This window comes from Strix aluco, chromosome 10 (genome assembly GCF_031877795.1).
Source record: "Strix aluco isolate bStrAlu1 chromosome 10, bStrAlu1.hap1, whole genome shotgun sequence".
Classification (NCBI taxonomy): domain Eukaryota; kingdom Metazoa; phylum Chordata; class Aves; order Strigiformes; family Strigidae; genus Strix; species Strix aluco.
The window spans coordinates 16,774,576-16,786,872 of NC_133940.1; the positions used below are offsets into that span (position 1 = coordinate 16,774,576).

At 59.0% G+C, this 12,297-nt stretch overlaps 1 protein-coding gene across 1 annotated transcript; it reads left to right on the forward strand.

Moving 5' to 3' along the window:
* The first annotated feature begins 5,456 nt into the window (after positions 1 to 5,456).
* On the forward strand, positions 5,457 to 12,070 carry LOC141927985 (tumor necrosis factor ligand superfamily member 10-like). The gene is made up of 5 exons (XM_074835510.1): positions 5,457 to 5,727; positions 8,982 to 9,128; positions 9,449 to 9,485; positions 9,996 to 10,103; positions 10,375 to 12,070. The coding sequence occupies exons 1-5, from the start codon at positions 5,488 to 5,490 to the stop codon at positions 10,815 to 10,817; spliced, it is 975 nt and encodes a 324-aa protein (XP_074691611.1). The 5' UTR covers positions 5,457 to 5,487; the 3' UTR covers positions 10,818 to 12,070.
* Positions 12,071 to 12,297: the final 227 nt, after the last annotated feature.

Consider the following 12,297-nt stretch of genomic DNA (forward strand, 5'->3'; position numbering starts at 1 on the left):
GCCTATGCTGGTCGGGGGAAACTGAGGCACAGAGGGGCAGGAGGCCAAGGCACATCATTGGCATCCCCTGTTTCCCAGGTTTTTGCGACAGCTACAAGGTGCAATGTTGCGCTGCCCCATGGATGAGGTGAAGTGCCCTGGCTTTGCTGGGCATGGATCAGAGCCGGCCAAGGGAGTAGGGTTGGTCTCTGCCACCGCAGGAGAGGGGGTGGCAAGGCCATGCCACCCCATGGCAAGGGCAGAACTGAGCCCTGCACAGAGGTCCCAGTGGGTTCTCCATGTGGTCAGGGCAGACCTGGTCAGGAAGCTGAGCTGATCCAGTGCCTCAGCTGGAAACACTGACCTTCCCATTGAGCCTTGGAAGTACGGTGTGATGGGGAAGAGGTTTTTCCCCCAGAAAAAATCTCAGCACCAGAATTGATCAAATCGAAAGACAAATGTTTGAGAGAGCATACCAGGGAGGTTAGCAAAGGCGTTCCTGAGCTGCACGCAATGATTTCACCTCCCGGGGGGCTGCTGTTTCCTGGATGAAGATCATGTAGCCAACACATGTTAGAAATCATCAGCTGCTGGAGCAAACGACACCAGGCTGTGGCTTGCCTTAAAGAAACAGTCTCAGGAAGCCAAGACCGAGCACTGGAGCTCTGCTCCCGAAGATGCAAACCAGGAAGGAATGCCCTGTCGCTAACCCAGCCTAAGAGAGGATCCAGTCTAGGCTAACCCAATAGATCCTGAACACACTATCACCCCCGTAAAACATGGGAATGTAACATGACTAAATGGCACATTCAACCATTCTGCCTGAAGCAAAGCTGAAGCAAATCCAAGGGACAGACTGGAAAATCCCAGACACACAAATAACACCCCCTTGCAGGTACTCTCTGCCTGGTTTCCCCCACCCCAGCACCTTGCTGACAACATTGGCAAGACCCCAGCAAAACACCTCTCCTGCTCTCCTGCACTTGCTCTGCACCACTGAGTGCTGAGGAAACAAACTTCCAAGCTCAGCTGACCTGGCTCTCCTAGTGCACAGACCAGGAAACATTAAAAGTGAAAAACAACTCCTCAGCCAATATCAGGAGTCATTTTTTTATCTGGCTCCCACCCAATTTTCTTTGCATAGTTCCAGCTCTGGTCCTGCCCTCACTCACAGGCTTGACTGCTCTGCAAACCTCCTCTCTCCAAGACATGGAGAGCAGTCCCAAGTTGCCAAGTTCTTGTAGCTCCAGGCTTCCCTCTGCTCATCAGCAGAGCCATGGGCGCCCTTGCCCCATCCAACGGAGCAGCGCATGGCCCAGGATCTCAGCACATGGATGAGTGGTACCCAGGTTGCTTCTGCACATACATCCACACCCCACATTGCAAATCCATCTGGCTCTTCAAGTTCACCTCCACCAAAAGCAGGAGCAGAAGCTTGGCCATCTCTGCCCCTTTCCCACCCAGCCTGGCTGGCTGCTCTGACTGGCAAACACTGCCCCTGGCATGGGGGGTCCTTGTGAGCCCCCACTGCATGCAGCCCTCCAACACCAGAAGCAGGCAGAATTGCTGCCTGGGACCAGAGCAAGGTTCTGCAAGCAGTTCGTGCCACAGATGCGCCTTTTTTAGCTCTTCCCCCTCCACCTGGCTCTGAAGGACCTGAGCCTTTTTAAATGAGAAGACCAGGATAGTTCATTTTTCACTGGATTTTTAAAAAATGAATAGTCATCTCTCTACTAGCTCAGTGCTCTTCCCCAACTGCAATGGAGGCATCTCACCTGAGACAACAGCTACTTGCCAGGGCAGGGATTGCGCCAACACTAGTGCTGAGCAGAGGCCTCTCACAGGCTCTGGGTCATGCACCGAGGCAGGCAGAGAGGGGAAAAAGCCGCTCATGGACTTGGCAGATGCTTTTGGCTGGAAGATCCCCTTGTCTCAGGAGCATCCTGTGTGACTGACACAGCACAGAGGTGGAAGGGGCAGCGTTTTTCCCATGCAGATCCCTGAAAGACAAGTCACCAGGAGTTCAGCAGCGCCTTCCCACAGAAAGAGTGGAGGACAGCAAAGGATGGTAGAGATGAGAGCGGGTACTAAGATCAACAAACAGTCCAAGCTGAAAGGCTCTGGCCAGGACTGCTGGTAATAAACCAGTCCTCAGCCCTTCAGCATCCCACTTCACATCTCTTATCCGCAGTGGGTCCCACCTCCTTCGCCCTGCTCCTGCAGCTTTGCTCTGACCAGGCTCTAGTGCAGGTCAACAGGAGATGGTGAGCAGGGGGAGACGCAGCCCCCAGACAGAACCAGTGCTGCCTTTCTGCTAAAAGAGTAAGAGGAAAAAACTTATTACTACCCAGACATGGCAAGGAAACCACCAGCCTCCTCCACACACATTCTCCCCCATCCTCTCCCTTTGCACATCACAGTCCACTGGAGACACTCATGCAGCGAGAAAGTGATTACATCAGTGATCTAAAGACATTTGTATGGAGTTTGCATTATTCAAGGCTTGGTGAAATCTTTTACAAAAGCAATAAAAGCAGATAAGGTGACTAGTTATCCACTTTCCTGTGTTTGGGAGGTCATGATAGCCAGTCACACGGCTCCTCTGCCTGCTCCTGGAGGAGCCTGACATGCCTGGCCGGTGCTGCAGGGACTGGTACACATTTGTGCACGCCTAAGGATAAAATTGGGCTTGGGGATACCACAGTGCTGAGATTAAGTATCCCCACGCTCACCTCATGGCAAAGCAAGCATGTGTGGAGGGGGGCTTGTGGAGGAGACCCACTCAAAACTGCCCCTGGGGTATGTGCGATGCCAACCCAGCCAGGCTGCAGTGATGGGTCCAGAGAGCAAGGGTCTGGAGGAAGGACACGTGCACAAATGTCAGCCTGAGGAGCAAGGAGAGAGCCGATACTGATGTCATCCAGGCAGCCATCACCTCCAAAACAAGTGTCTGCTCCAGGAGAAACGTGGGGCAGGGAGGGCAGGGTGCGAGGCTGGGCAAGGACTCCCCCGCATCGCTGCTGCAGCACTGCCGGCCCTTTCTGGACAACTCTTCTTACGCAAAAGCCACCTTCAACCTCCAGCTGCTCTGTCTGGGTGCTCAGCAGCCCCGTGCCAGTGTTCAGCACCTGCATGATGGGTGTGAGCCGCTGCAGAGACAACACCCACTGCCAGGAACAGCCACCAGCAGAGGCCAGGGACACCCATGGGATACCAAGGGTGGCTGCTGCCACAACCAGATAGAGCCTGGGGTGACCAGGAAAGGAGAAAGAAGAGGGACCAGGGGTCACTCCCAGTGCATGGGGACAACACTGCTTTGCAGGCAGGATTGCTCTAAATCAGGCAGAAGAAAAGGCAGGACCTGCTTGAGCCTTTGCCATTCTCTGCCCCATGCATGACCAGCTCAGACACCAGGGCCACCCTCTCACCTCCTCGCACCCCGAGTGGTGGCTGCATTTGGGGATGGGCAGGGGGACCTGCTCTCAGTCCCAAACGTCCTCCGACAAGGGCCATCTTCTCCATCTCCTGGGGGGGGAACCTCTAACAGCCTCACACTGCCTCACCATCCTCCTTGTAACCCACGGGAGGGTGGGCAGTCCTGTGGGGGTAATGACACTGTGGGTAAGGTGGGACAAGAGAGCACAAGCAGAAAAGTAGAAGTGGAAAGATGCTTCAGAGGATTTTCTTCAAGCTCCTGCATTGGCAGCTAAGAGAAAGGACAATTCCTGTCCCCCCACCCAACCCCGAGGCAATTAGGGACCTGAGAGGGAGTTGCTGCTTTCCCCCAGCCCCACAAATCATTAAAAAGAGAAATTGGACCTGCTCCTTCCTTTTTAATTAGGTGGTATCTGTGAATAGCCCCCTTCTCCTGCATTCCCTGTGTCGGCTGGGGCTCCCTGCAGGAAACCAGGCTGCACAAAGTTAGAGGGAGGCAAGAGGATTCAGTGGAAGAGACAGTGCTGTTCCTGGCAGGCAGGATATGAAGAGGGACAAGTTCCTTTTTTAAAGGGAAAAAAATAAATGCCCTTCATTGTATGAGAGCGCTGGAGAAGTGAGCCACTTGTGAGCTACCTCTTCCTACCAGGTCTCCCCACTCCCCAAGTTGGGGGGTCCTTAGACGACACATCCTCTGCAAGACCCAGCCCAGAAAGTTCAGGCTTAAGGACCAAAACCTGAACTGATGTTATTGCTGAAATATCACAGACAGTCTTAAGTTCCTTGAGGATCAAAGCTCAGCCTGGCAGGGCTTTGGTTCACAGCTCTCACTGAGGGAGAGCAGCACTAGCTGGGGATCTCCGTGGCAAACAGGGAGGTTAGCCCTGGTCGACTCTGAGCAGCTCTGGCTTCATGGCCACGTCTCTGTGGCACGTCCCTGTGAATAACTGTGGCTGCGGCACTGGCCTGTGTCTCAGCCTAAGGACGGCTACAGGGCCTCAAGTCCTGTGGACAGGGTGGGCCACAGGGCAGCTACCTCCATCATGGGTCTCACCTGGGCCCAGATTCTCACAGTCAGGTCCCTATTTTGCCATCAATCCTAAATTGCCCCCTTAAACCGCTTGGGGCTGCCAGAGCCGTCTGTGGGTTTGGGCTGAGGCCAGCCCACGTTTCCCACACCCCACCCTTGGAGAGGAGGGAGCGGTTCTGAGAGCACCGAAGTGCCTGTGTGTTTTATCGACATCGCACTTTCATTTCAGAGGTAAAAGCACTAAAAGCCACAGACTCACCTGACCACGGAGTGGCTATTACAGCCGTCAGCGTAACAGCCATTTCTCCAGCCTTTCTGTTTGCTTTCCAAACAACCCAACGTTTGTACTTCAGAGCGACTGGGAACTCTACCCACCCGCAGGACAGCGCGCTGGGGCTCAGTGGCCAAAGGCCAGCGTGCACAGGGGACAGCCTGCCCTGCTCCCAGCCTCCTAGCCCAGGGTGGGCTCTCACTGCTGGGCAGTGGGCACGTTGCCCCTCCGGGCAAGACCCAGCAGCAACAGATCCCCTTTCTGCAAACTTTTACCTGTCTGAGCTTCTTGGGGTGGCCAGCTGAGCCCTGGCCAGACCTGCTGGCCCAGTGCCCCCCCAAGGCCCCATCATCTACATCCCCCCCAGCCCTAAGACCTTGTGTTCTCAGCCCAGGCAGGATTGAGGGGGGGTGCGGGGTGTCTGGCTGCTGGGAGCTGGGTGTCCCCAACCCCGTGGGGCCACCCCACCAGCGCTCACGCTGCCCTGTGCCGGCGGCGCGAGGTGTCACTTCGGGGACCCTGTCCCCGTGCTCCCACCGCCTGTCTCCCGCTGCCGGCGGGGCACCTGAGGCCGAGCCTTGTCCCCAACCCCCTCGGTCCCCGTGGCCCCCGCCTCGGTCCCCGCTCCCCGCGGCGGGAGGCGGTTGCAGGGAGGCCCCGCCCCCATGCCCCGCCCCTCGGCCCCACCCCTCGGCCCGTCCCTCCCGCCGCCGCCGCGGCCCCGTCGGAGCGCGGCGGGCGCGGGGCAGCGGCAGCCGGGGCGGGCCGGGCGATGGCCCCGCACCAGCCCAGCGCCGGGCAGTACCTGCGCTCCGACAGCGGCGGCTCGGAGGCCCGTATGCTGGCCGACGGCCCCGGGCCCGGCCCCGGCCCCGACGGGGCGCGGGGGGCGCGGCGGCGGCGGCGGCGGTGCGGGCCGCTCTGGGGCAGCGTGGCCGTTATGGCCATCCTCGCCCTGCAGATCGCCTCCACCACCGGCCTCTTCGTCTACTTCACCATGGCCATCTCCAAGGTGAGCCCGCCGGCGGGGGCTTTGTCCTGCGCACCCCGCACCCCCCCACACCCCCCTCCCCGGCACCGGCGGGGGTGCTGCACCCCCGGGAGAGCCGACGGCGACGGGGAGGGCTCTGCCCGCTCCCCCCTCCGCGACTCTGCCCGCTGCCGGCGCTGCCCCGCCGCGGATCCAGATGTGGAGGCGGGGGACGGAGGGGGGGGCGCTGCCCCGAGCTCCGCCCGTTGCCGCGGATCCAGATGTGGAGGCGTGGGTGGGGGTGGGTGGACGCTGCCCCCGGCTCCCCTGGGAGCCGCGGGTCCAGATGTGGGGTGGGGGGTGGACGCTGCGCCCAGCTCCGCCCAGAGCCGCCGATCCAGATGTGGAGAGAAGGAGCCTTTGTCCTGGGCTCCCTCCGGAGCTGAGGGTCCACGCTGGGCAGGGGGGCCCTGCCCTGGGGTCCGTCAGAGTCTGCAGCTCCAGGCGGGGATGGGGGGGAGCTGCCCGAGGCTCCAGGCCCCATTCATTCACCCCTGGATCCTACTTCCCCCTCCCCTGCAACCCCCCCATTTGCCCCCTGTCTCCCACTCCACAACAGCCGGATCCTCCTCGTCCCCTTTGTGAGATGCTGGAAGTGGTCTGGCTGGGAAACCCCCCCCATACCATCAGCTCTTCGGTGCTTGCACACCAAATAACCATGCCAAACTGTTCCCAAACTAGGATGTGACAGGCCTGATCCTCCCAACAGACTCTCCCCTAGCAGCTGAATCATGTCCACAGCAACCCCTGAGCAGCAGAGGTGGGTCAAGGAGGGAAAAACACCGAAGAGGAGAGATCTTTGCTGTGGGGAGAGGGAAATTCAGGCCTGCCAGGCAGCTCCACGGCTGGTACCCATCAGCCATCAAGAAAAGGGTCTTGCAGTGCCAAGCCTTGCACAAAACCACAACAGAGGCAGGGAAAAAAGGAAAAAGCCCTGCCCATGGATGCAGAAGGAGCCGTCTGGTGCCCTGTGGAGCATCCTTTGGAGCAGACTCCAGCCCTCATTTTGGGCTTTGTTTTCATCCCTGGATTCCATGTGGCACCCGCTGTGAGGGATTTACATGAAAGGCACTGGAGAGAAGAGGGGAATGGGGGCAGACAGAGCCACAGGGAAGGGCTGAAGGGAAGAGAAAGCCACTTAAATTGACCTCTTTGGGCTAATTGCAGAGGCTAGTCACTGGATCCCTGTATGGGACCTGTGCTGGGGATAGTCAGAGCTCGGCACAGCCTGCCTGCCCTCACCCCCTTACGCAGGGGACTCCCTGTGCCTCCACTTTTACAAAACTTTCCCCTTTTTTCCTTAATTTAAACACCCCACCCAGCACAAGGTCCCCAGGAGGGGAGACGAAGAAGTCAGGCAGAGGGGTTACCCTGCGAGGAGAGAGGTGCTGGCGGTACATGCAGCCTGTCACAGCAAGCTTTAATCAAGGCAATTAGTGAGACTAGTCGGTGCCAGGCAGTTGTTAGGACCCAGAGGGATGAGGCACATGGTTGCAGTCCCTATGCCACTGCTGAGAATGTGCCACCACCTTACTGGGACTGGTCAGAGGAAGGCTGACCCCAGGTAGGCAGGCACGTGCCCTAATTAGTGCTCCTGGACGCACGGAGGAGGTGCACATGCTGGCCCTGCCCGAGCTCATGTTGGGGAGTTTCATGTGAACAGCTCTGTTGCTTGTGGATTTACTGCCTTGGCAGGCACCATGCATCCACCCACTCTGGCAAGCAGGTCTTTGCAAGACTGCAGCCCGCCTGGCTAAACTCAGCTTGGGGAAGACACAACTAGGGCTGCGCTCGCCTTTCCCCAGCCACCGCATCAGTCCCTCCGAGCTCGCCACTGCAGCCCATCTGCCAGCCGCTGGCAGGGACAGATGGTTGGCCCAATAGTGCAAAGAAAAATCTCCTCCCAACCCTTTTTATCTGACCTCATGCGGTCTTTCTGCTGATACGAGAGGCTGTGTTGATCCCAGACATAAGCGCATCCTGAGCAAGTACCCAAAACTGCGCTGAGGGAGGTGGGCAGGCAGGAGTCTGGTGGGGGCTCAGAGCAAGCCGGGCCGTGGGGGAAGTGCAGGGTGCTGGAGGTGGCCAAGCCCCTGGGGGCGATGTGGCCAAGCCCGAGGACTCTTGGGTTCTGTCCTGGGATCTGGGAATCACCCAGGTGATAAAGGTAGGATAACCAAGGTGCCAGTGTTCATTCCCAGCTCCTGGCTCACTGATTTCAGGGCAGCTGTCTCCTCTGTGCCTCAGTTTCTCCATGCCCTAGACAGCAGCACGGTCTAGGTGAGACCCTGTAGCCAGCTGTGCCTGTCCCCCACTGCGACGCCACAGCCCAAGCTGAGCTGGGTCAGGCCCGGGACAGCCTGGGAAGGGGCAGCTTGCCGTGCAGCAGCCCACGTCACGTGGAGGGAAGGCTTCCCAGCCCAAACCACAAGCCAGCACAGGCTAGAAAGTGTCTGAGATCGGCCTCGGCTGACGCAGCGCTGCGAGGGCTTGGGGTCCCGTCTCCAGCCAGCACGGCTCTGCAGCTGGAAGGGCAGAGCTGCGTGAGAGCTTGTTTTGCAACCCCAGCTCAGCTCAGCAGCGGGAAAGCCCAGGCTGCCTGGGCACGTCCAGCCTGCAGCTGCAGCTCTTCCCTCTGGGCGCCGTACAGAGCCAAACCTTGCAGGGCAACCACTTCCCTGGGAGCTGTGAACATCTAGTTCAAAGCTAAGGCTGGGTTTTACTGCTTGAGAAGCCTCATTCCCCCAGGGCAGGAGAGGAAGAGGTGAAAGAGATGGAGAATAGGATGTCTGAGTTCCTTCCCTTTACCTGGTGCTCTGCAGCTTGCGAGAGTCCTCGAGTCTCGCTTCCTCCTCACACTCGGCGCTGGAACTCAATGAAAGGGGCTGTCATGTCTCCTGAAGAGCTAGGGATGAGCAAGACTCGCTTCCACCCAGGATCATAGGAGGACAAGATGAGATTTAACCTGTCCAATTCACAAAACCAGATTTCTGACAGAACTTTGGATCCACCCAGCCTCCTGCCACCCAACTTCTTCCCAGCCCAGGAAACACAGTGGGTGCTTGCATCCTGGTGGGACTGCCCTGTCCCACCACCAGCTCTGGGATCAGGGCAGCTAAGGGTTACTGCCCACCCCATGATGTGGCCGTGCACACACCTCGCCGGGCATCCCTGCTCCTCCCTTCAGCCAAGTCTGCCCAGTTTGACGCAGAGACGTCCGGGTGTTTCTGTTGCAGCTCAAAGCCCAGGCGCCGGGGAGTGCAGAGGAGCTGCGGTGCCTGCAAGTTATCAATCAGCAGCAGGAGGGCTCCAGCCTGGAGGAGCTGATCAGCAACCAGTCCTGCCTCAAGCTGGCCAACACCATCAAAGCCTACGTGGCCACGGTGAGCCCAGACCCACCAGTTTTGGGGACAGGGGCAGGATGGGACAACCGATGGGGGAGCTCCTGTCTGCCTCCCTGCCTCAGTTTCCCCATCAGCCTCACCAGAGGGGTGGCAGAGGGCAAGTGCAAGGATGGTTTAGGAGGGGGGCGGAGGAGTGGGGCTGGATGCCAGGTCCTCTGCAGCAAGCTGCTGGTGGAGCTCAAAGCCACAGCATGAAAGACAAAGTCATGAAGGCTTGAAAGAGAGGAGAGGAGCTGGGGCATGGGGAACACCTGCTTCACCTTTAACTGTGGGACTGTTTCTCTTCTCTGATGGTCCAGGTGACGGAGAACATTGTCCGCAGGAGCGCAGTGAAGGGTGAGTCCCTCCTGGCCCAGCACCGGTGCTGCAAAGCATCGACGACCTCTTTGCTGGGGCCAGGTTGCAGCTGGACAGATGGACCCGTGGTCCACGTGCACAGGGCTCGGCGTGTGGCTGGAGTTGCCAGCGAGGCTGGGAGGAGTTCAGTCGCTCCCAGGGCAAACTCTGCCGGCCACAGTGCTGCGAGCTGAGGCAGGAGAGGGGAGAGCAAGGACTGTCCCACTGGGCAGGTGAAGGGCATATGTCCCCAGGGAGCAGGTTGGTGGGACAGCCATCTATGTCTGTCTGGAGTCTGGGGAACCAGGGCCACAGGGGACAGCACAGAAATACTAGATAATGATTGACTAGACATTTTCATCCCCAAATAACCTCTCTTGTCAACTGGTCAGTGGGGCATTTCCCTGCCCCACTCACTCTGCTTGTTCAGTAAGGACCTGCTCTGCCAGCATGGGACTGGGGGTCCCCCTGCTCTTTGTCCTCTACAGCTGTGTGTCCCTTTCCTCACAGAGGCCCGACGGAGCTACTTCAACACCTCCGAGGGGCAGGTTCCTCCCAAAACAGCTGGAAAACCCTCGGCACATCTCACTCTTCGCCCACAGAGCCTGGCTCAGGATGGTGAGTTGGGGAGCCCTGCTGCACACCAGTGGGTTTCTGAGGTGGGAACAGGGGAAAGATCTCACACAAAGGCCAGGGGACAAGAATGGCAGGAAGCATTTGGTGGCAGATGGGGAGATGTTCCTCTTGTCCAGTCCAAGACCACCTTCTCCACCCCTCCAAGCTGGATGGCTGTGGGAGAGAGTTAGAGCCACCCCCTCCCTTTCTCCTGACCCTGACGGGTGCTCCCCAGAGCATCTCACTCCCCTTGGTGACCCTTCCTCCTCCCCAGGGAACTCCAAGCGCTTTGGGAACCTCTCCCAGTCCTGCCGCCACGCCATCGCCCGCTGGGAAGACAGCACCATCCACGCGCACCTGCAGAACATCACCTACCGGGATGGCCGGCTGCGCGTCAACCAGGCGGGCAAGTACTACGTCTACTCCCAGATCTATTTCCGCTACCCCAGCGACGGGGCCAGCGCCCGAGTCTCCGTCCCCCAGCTCGTGCAGTGCATCAACTGGAAGACCTCCTACAGCCAGCCCATCCTCCTGCTCAAAGGAGTCGGCACCAAGTGCTGGGCGCCTGAAGCAGACTACGGGCTCCACGCTCTCTACCAGGGGGGACTGTTTGAGCTGAAGGCCGGCGATGAGCTCTTCGTCTCTGTCTCCTCCTTGGCCATTGACTACAACGATGCAGCAGCCAGCTACTTCGGGGCTTTCCGGCTCGACCTGTGACCAGCCACGTCCACCTCCCACCTTCCCGCTGCTCCTGCCCATTGACTCTCCTGCGTGGCCCTGGGGCAGCAGCTATTCCAACCGGACAAGAGCCAAATGGCCGGGGGGCTCTCGCACAGGGTCCTTCCCTGCGTGCGTTGTCCCCTGCAGCAAGGGATGAGCCAGAGGAGGGCACGGGGGGTGCTTGGTGCCATACAGGGTCCAGCCAGGAGGAAGTCCACGAGCCAGGAAGGGTCTCCGAGGGCCCACAAGAGATATGCACGAGGCGGGATGTCCCAGCCCTGGTGGCACGTCACCTCCCTGGCTCCCATCTGAGCAAGTGGAGCAGGTAGCATCAAACGGGCTCCCTGCTGCAAGAGGGGCACCAGGGTCACATTTGCAACTGCAAGACAAAGTGTCCCCGTGGCAAGATGAACCTCTGCAAGTCTGACCCCACATCTGGCAGGGGCAGACCTGGCCAGCCAGGCTGTGGGTGCTGGGGGACCCCAAGTTGGAGCATGGTGAGTGCGGGTGCAGGGCTGGCACCCCCAGGGCAAAGTCCCAGGGGACAGCCTGCAGGTACGAGGCATGTCCAGCATCAGCTGCTGGGAAGGAGTGAAGGAGTTTCAGTTCTGACTAATTAGAAACCTGGAGCGATGCCAGCAGTCGCTTTCAGGGAAGGTCAAAGAGCAGGGACACGAAGCTGGAGTAGTCACCAGCCCAAACAACCACACCCAGGCACGTGGCAGAGAGGTGCCTTTTGCCCAAGCTGAGCTGCACAGGAGCATCCAGCCCAGGAGCTTGCCATAACACCCCCTCTTTGCTTCTGACCAAGCATCTCTGTCCTTGGGGTTTTTGGTCCTCCCAGCCCGGATGGGCCAGTGCAGCCAGGGCCAGCGCAACCACCCACTCACTCACATCTTTAGCCCCAGCAATCATTAACCTGCAGCATTTCAACTCGTGGGTGCGCCCCGGCAGTAGCAGCACAGGACCCAGGATGAGCAAGACCAATCCCTCGGTGTTAAAGGCCATGTCAGATGCAAAAGGTGGGTTCAAGCAGGGCAGAGCATGGTCAAGCTGGCTCAGCCTATGGATGCTGGGGTGGACACAGCCCCCTTTTGTAATTACCTGTATACTCTGTATCATATTAAGACTGTTGGTGTGTATGGACAGGACAGCAGCACAGGCCTCCACAAAGGATGCGAGCACCCCCAACGCTGGCATAGCTGCGGGGGGGTCTCAGTGCTGGTTTAAATAAAGCCTGTACTCCAGCACTGGTCTTGCACCTCTTTGCATCAGGCACCTGGGACTCTGTGCCCTGGGCCTTTGAGCAGCCACGGTGCTGTGCAAACCAGACATTTTGAGGTCTGGGCTGGGTCCCACGCTCAGCTGGCATGCTGCAGCACCCCTGGGTCCTCGGCAGCCCCACTCGTTGCAGCTTAGCTTTATCTGTCCCCCTCTTGCCCTGTCCCTGTCCCAGCACAGCCCAGAGGCCGGTTGC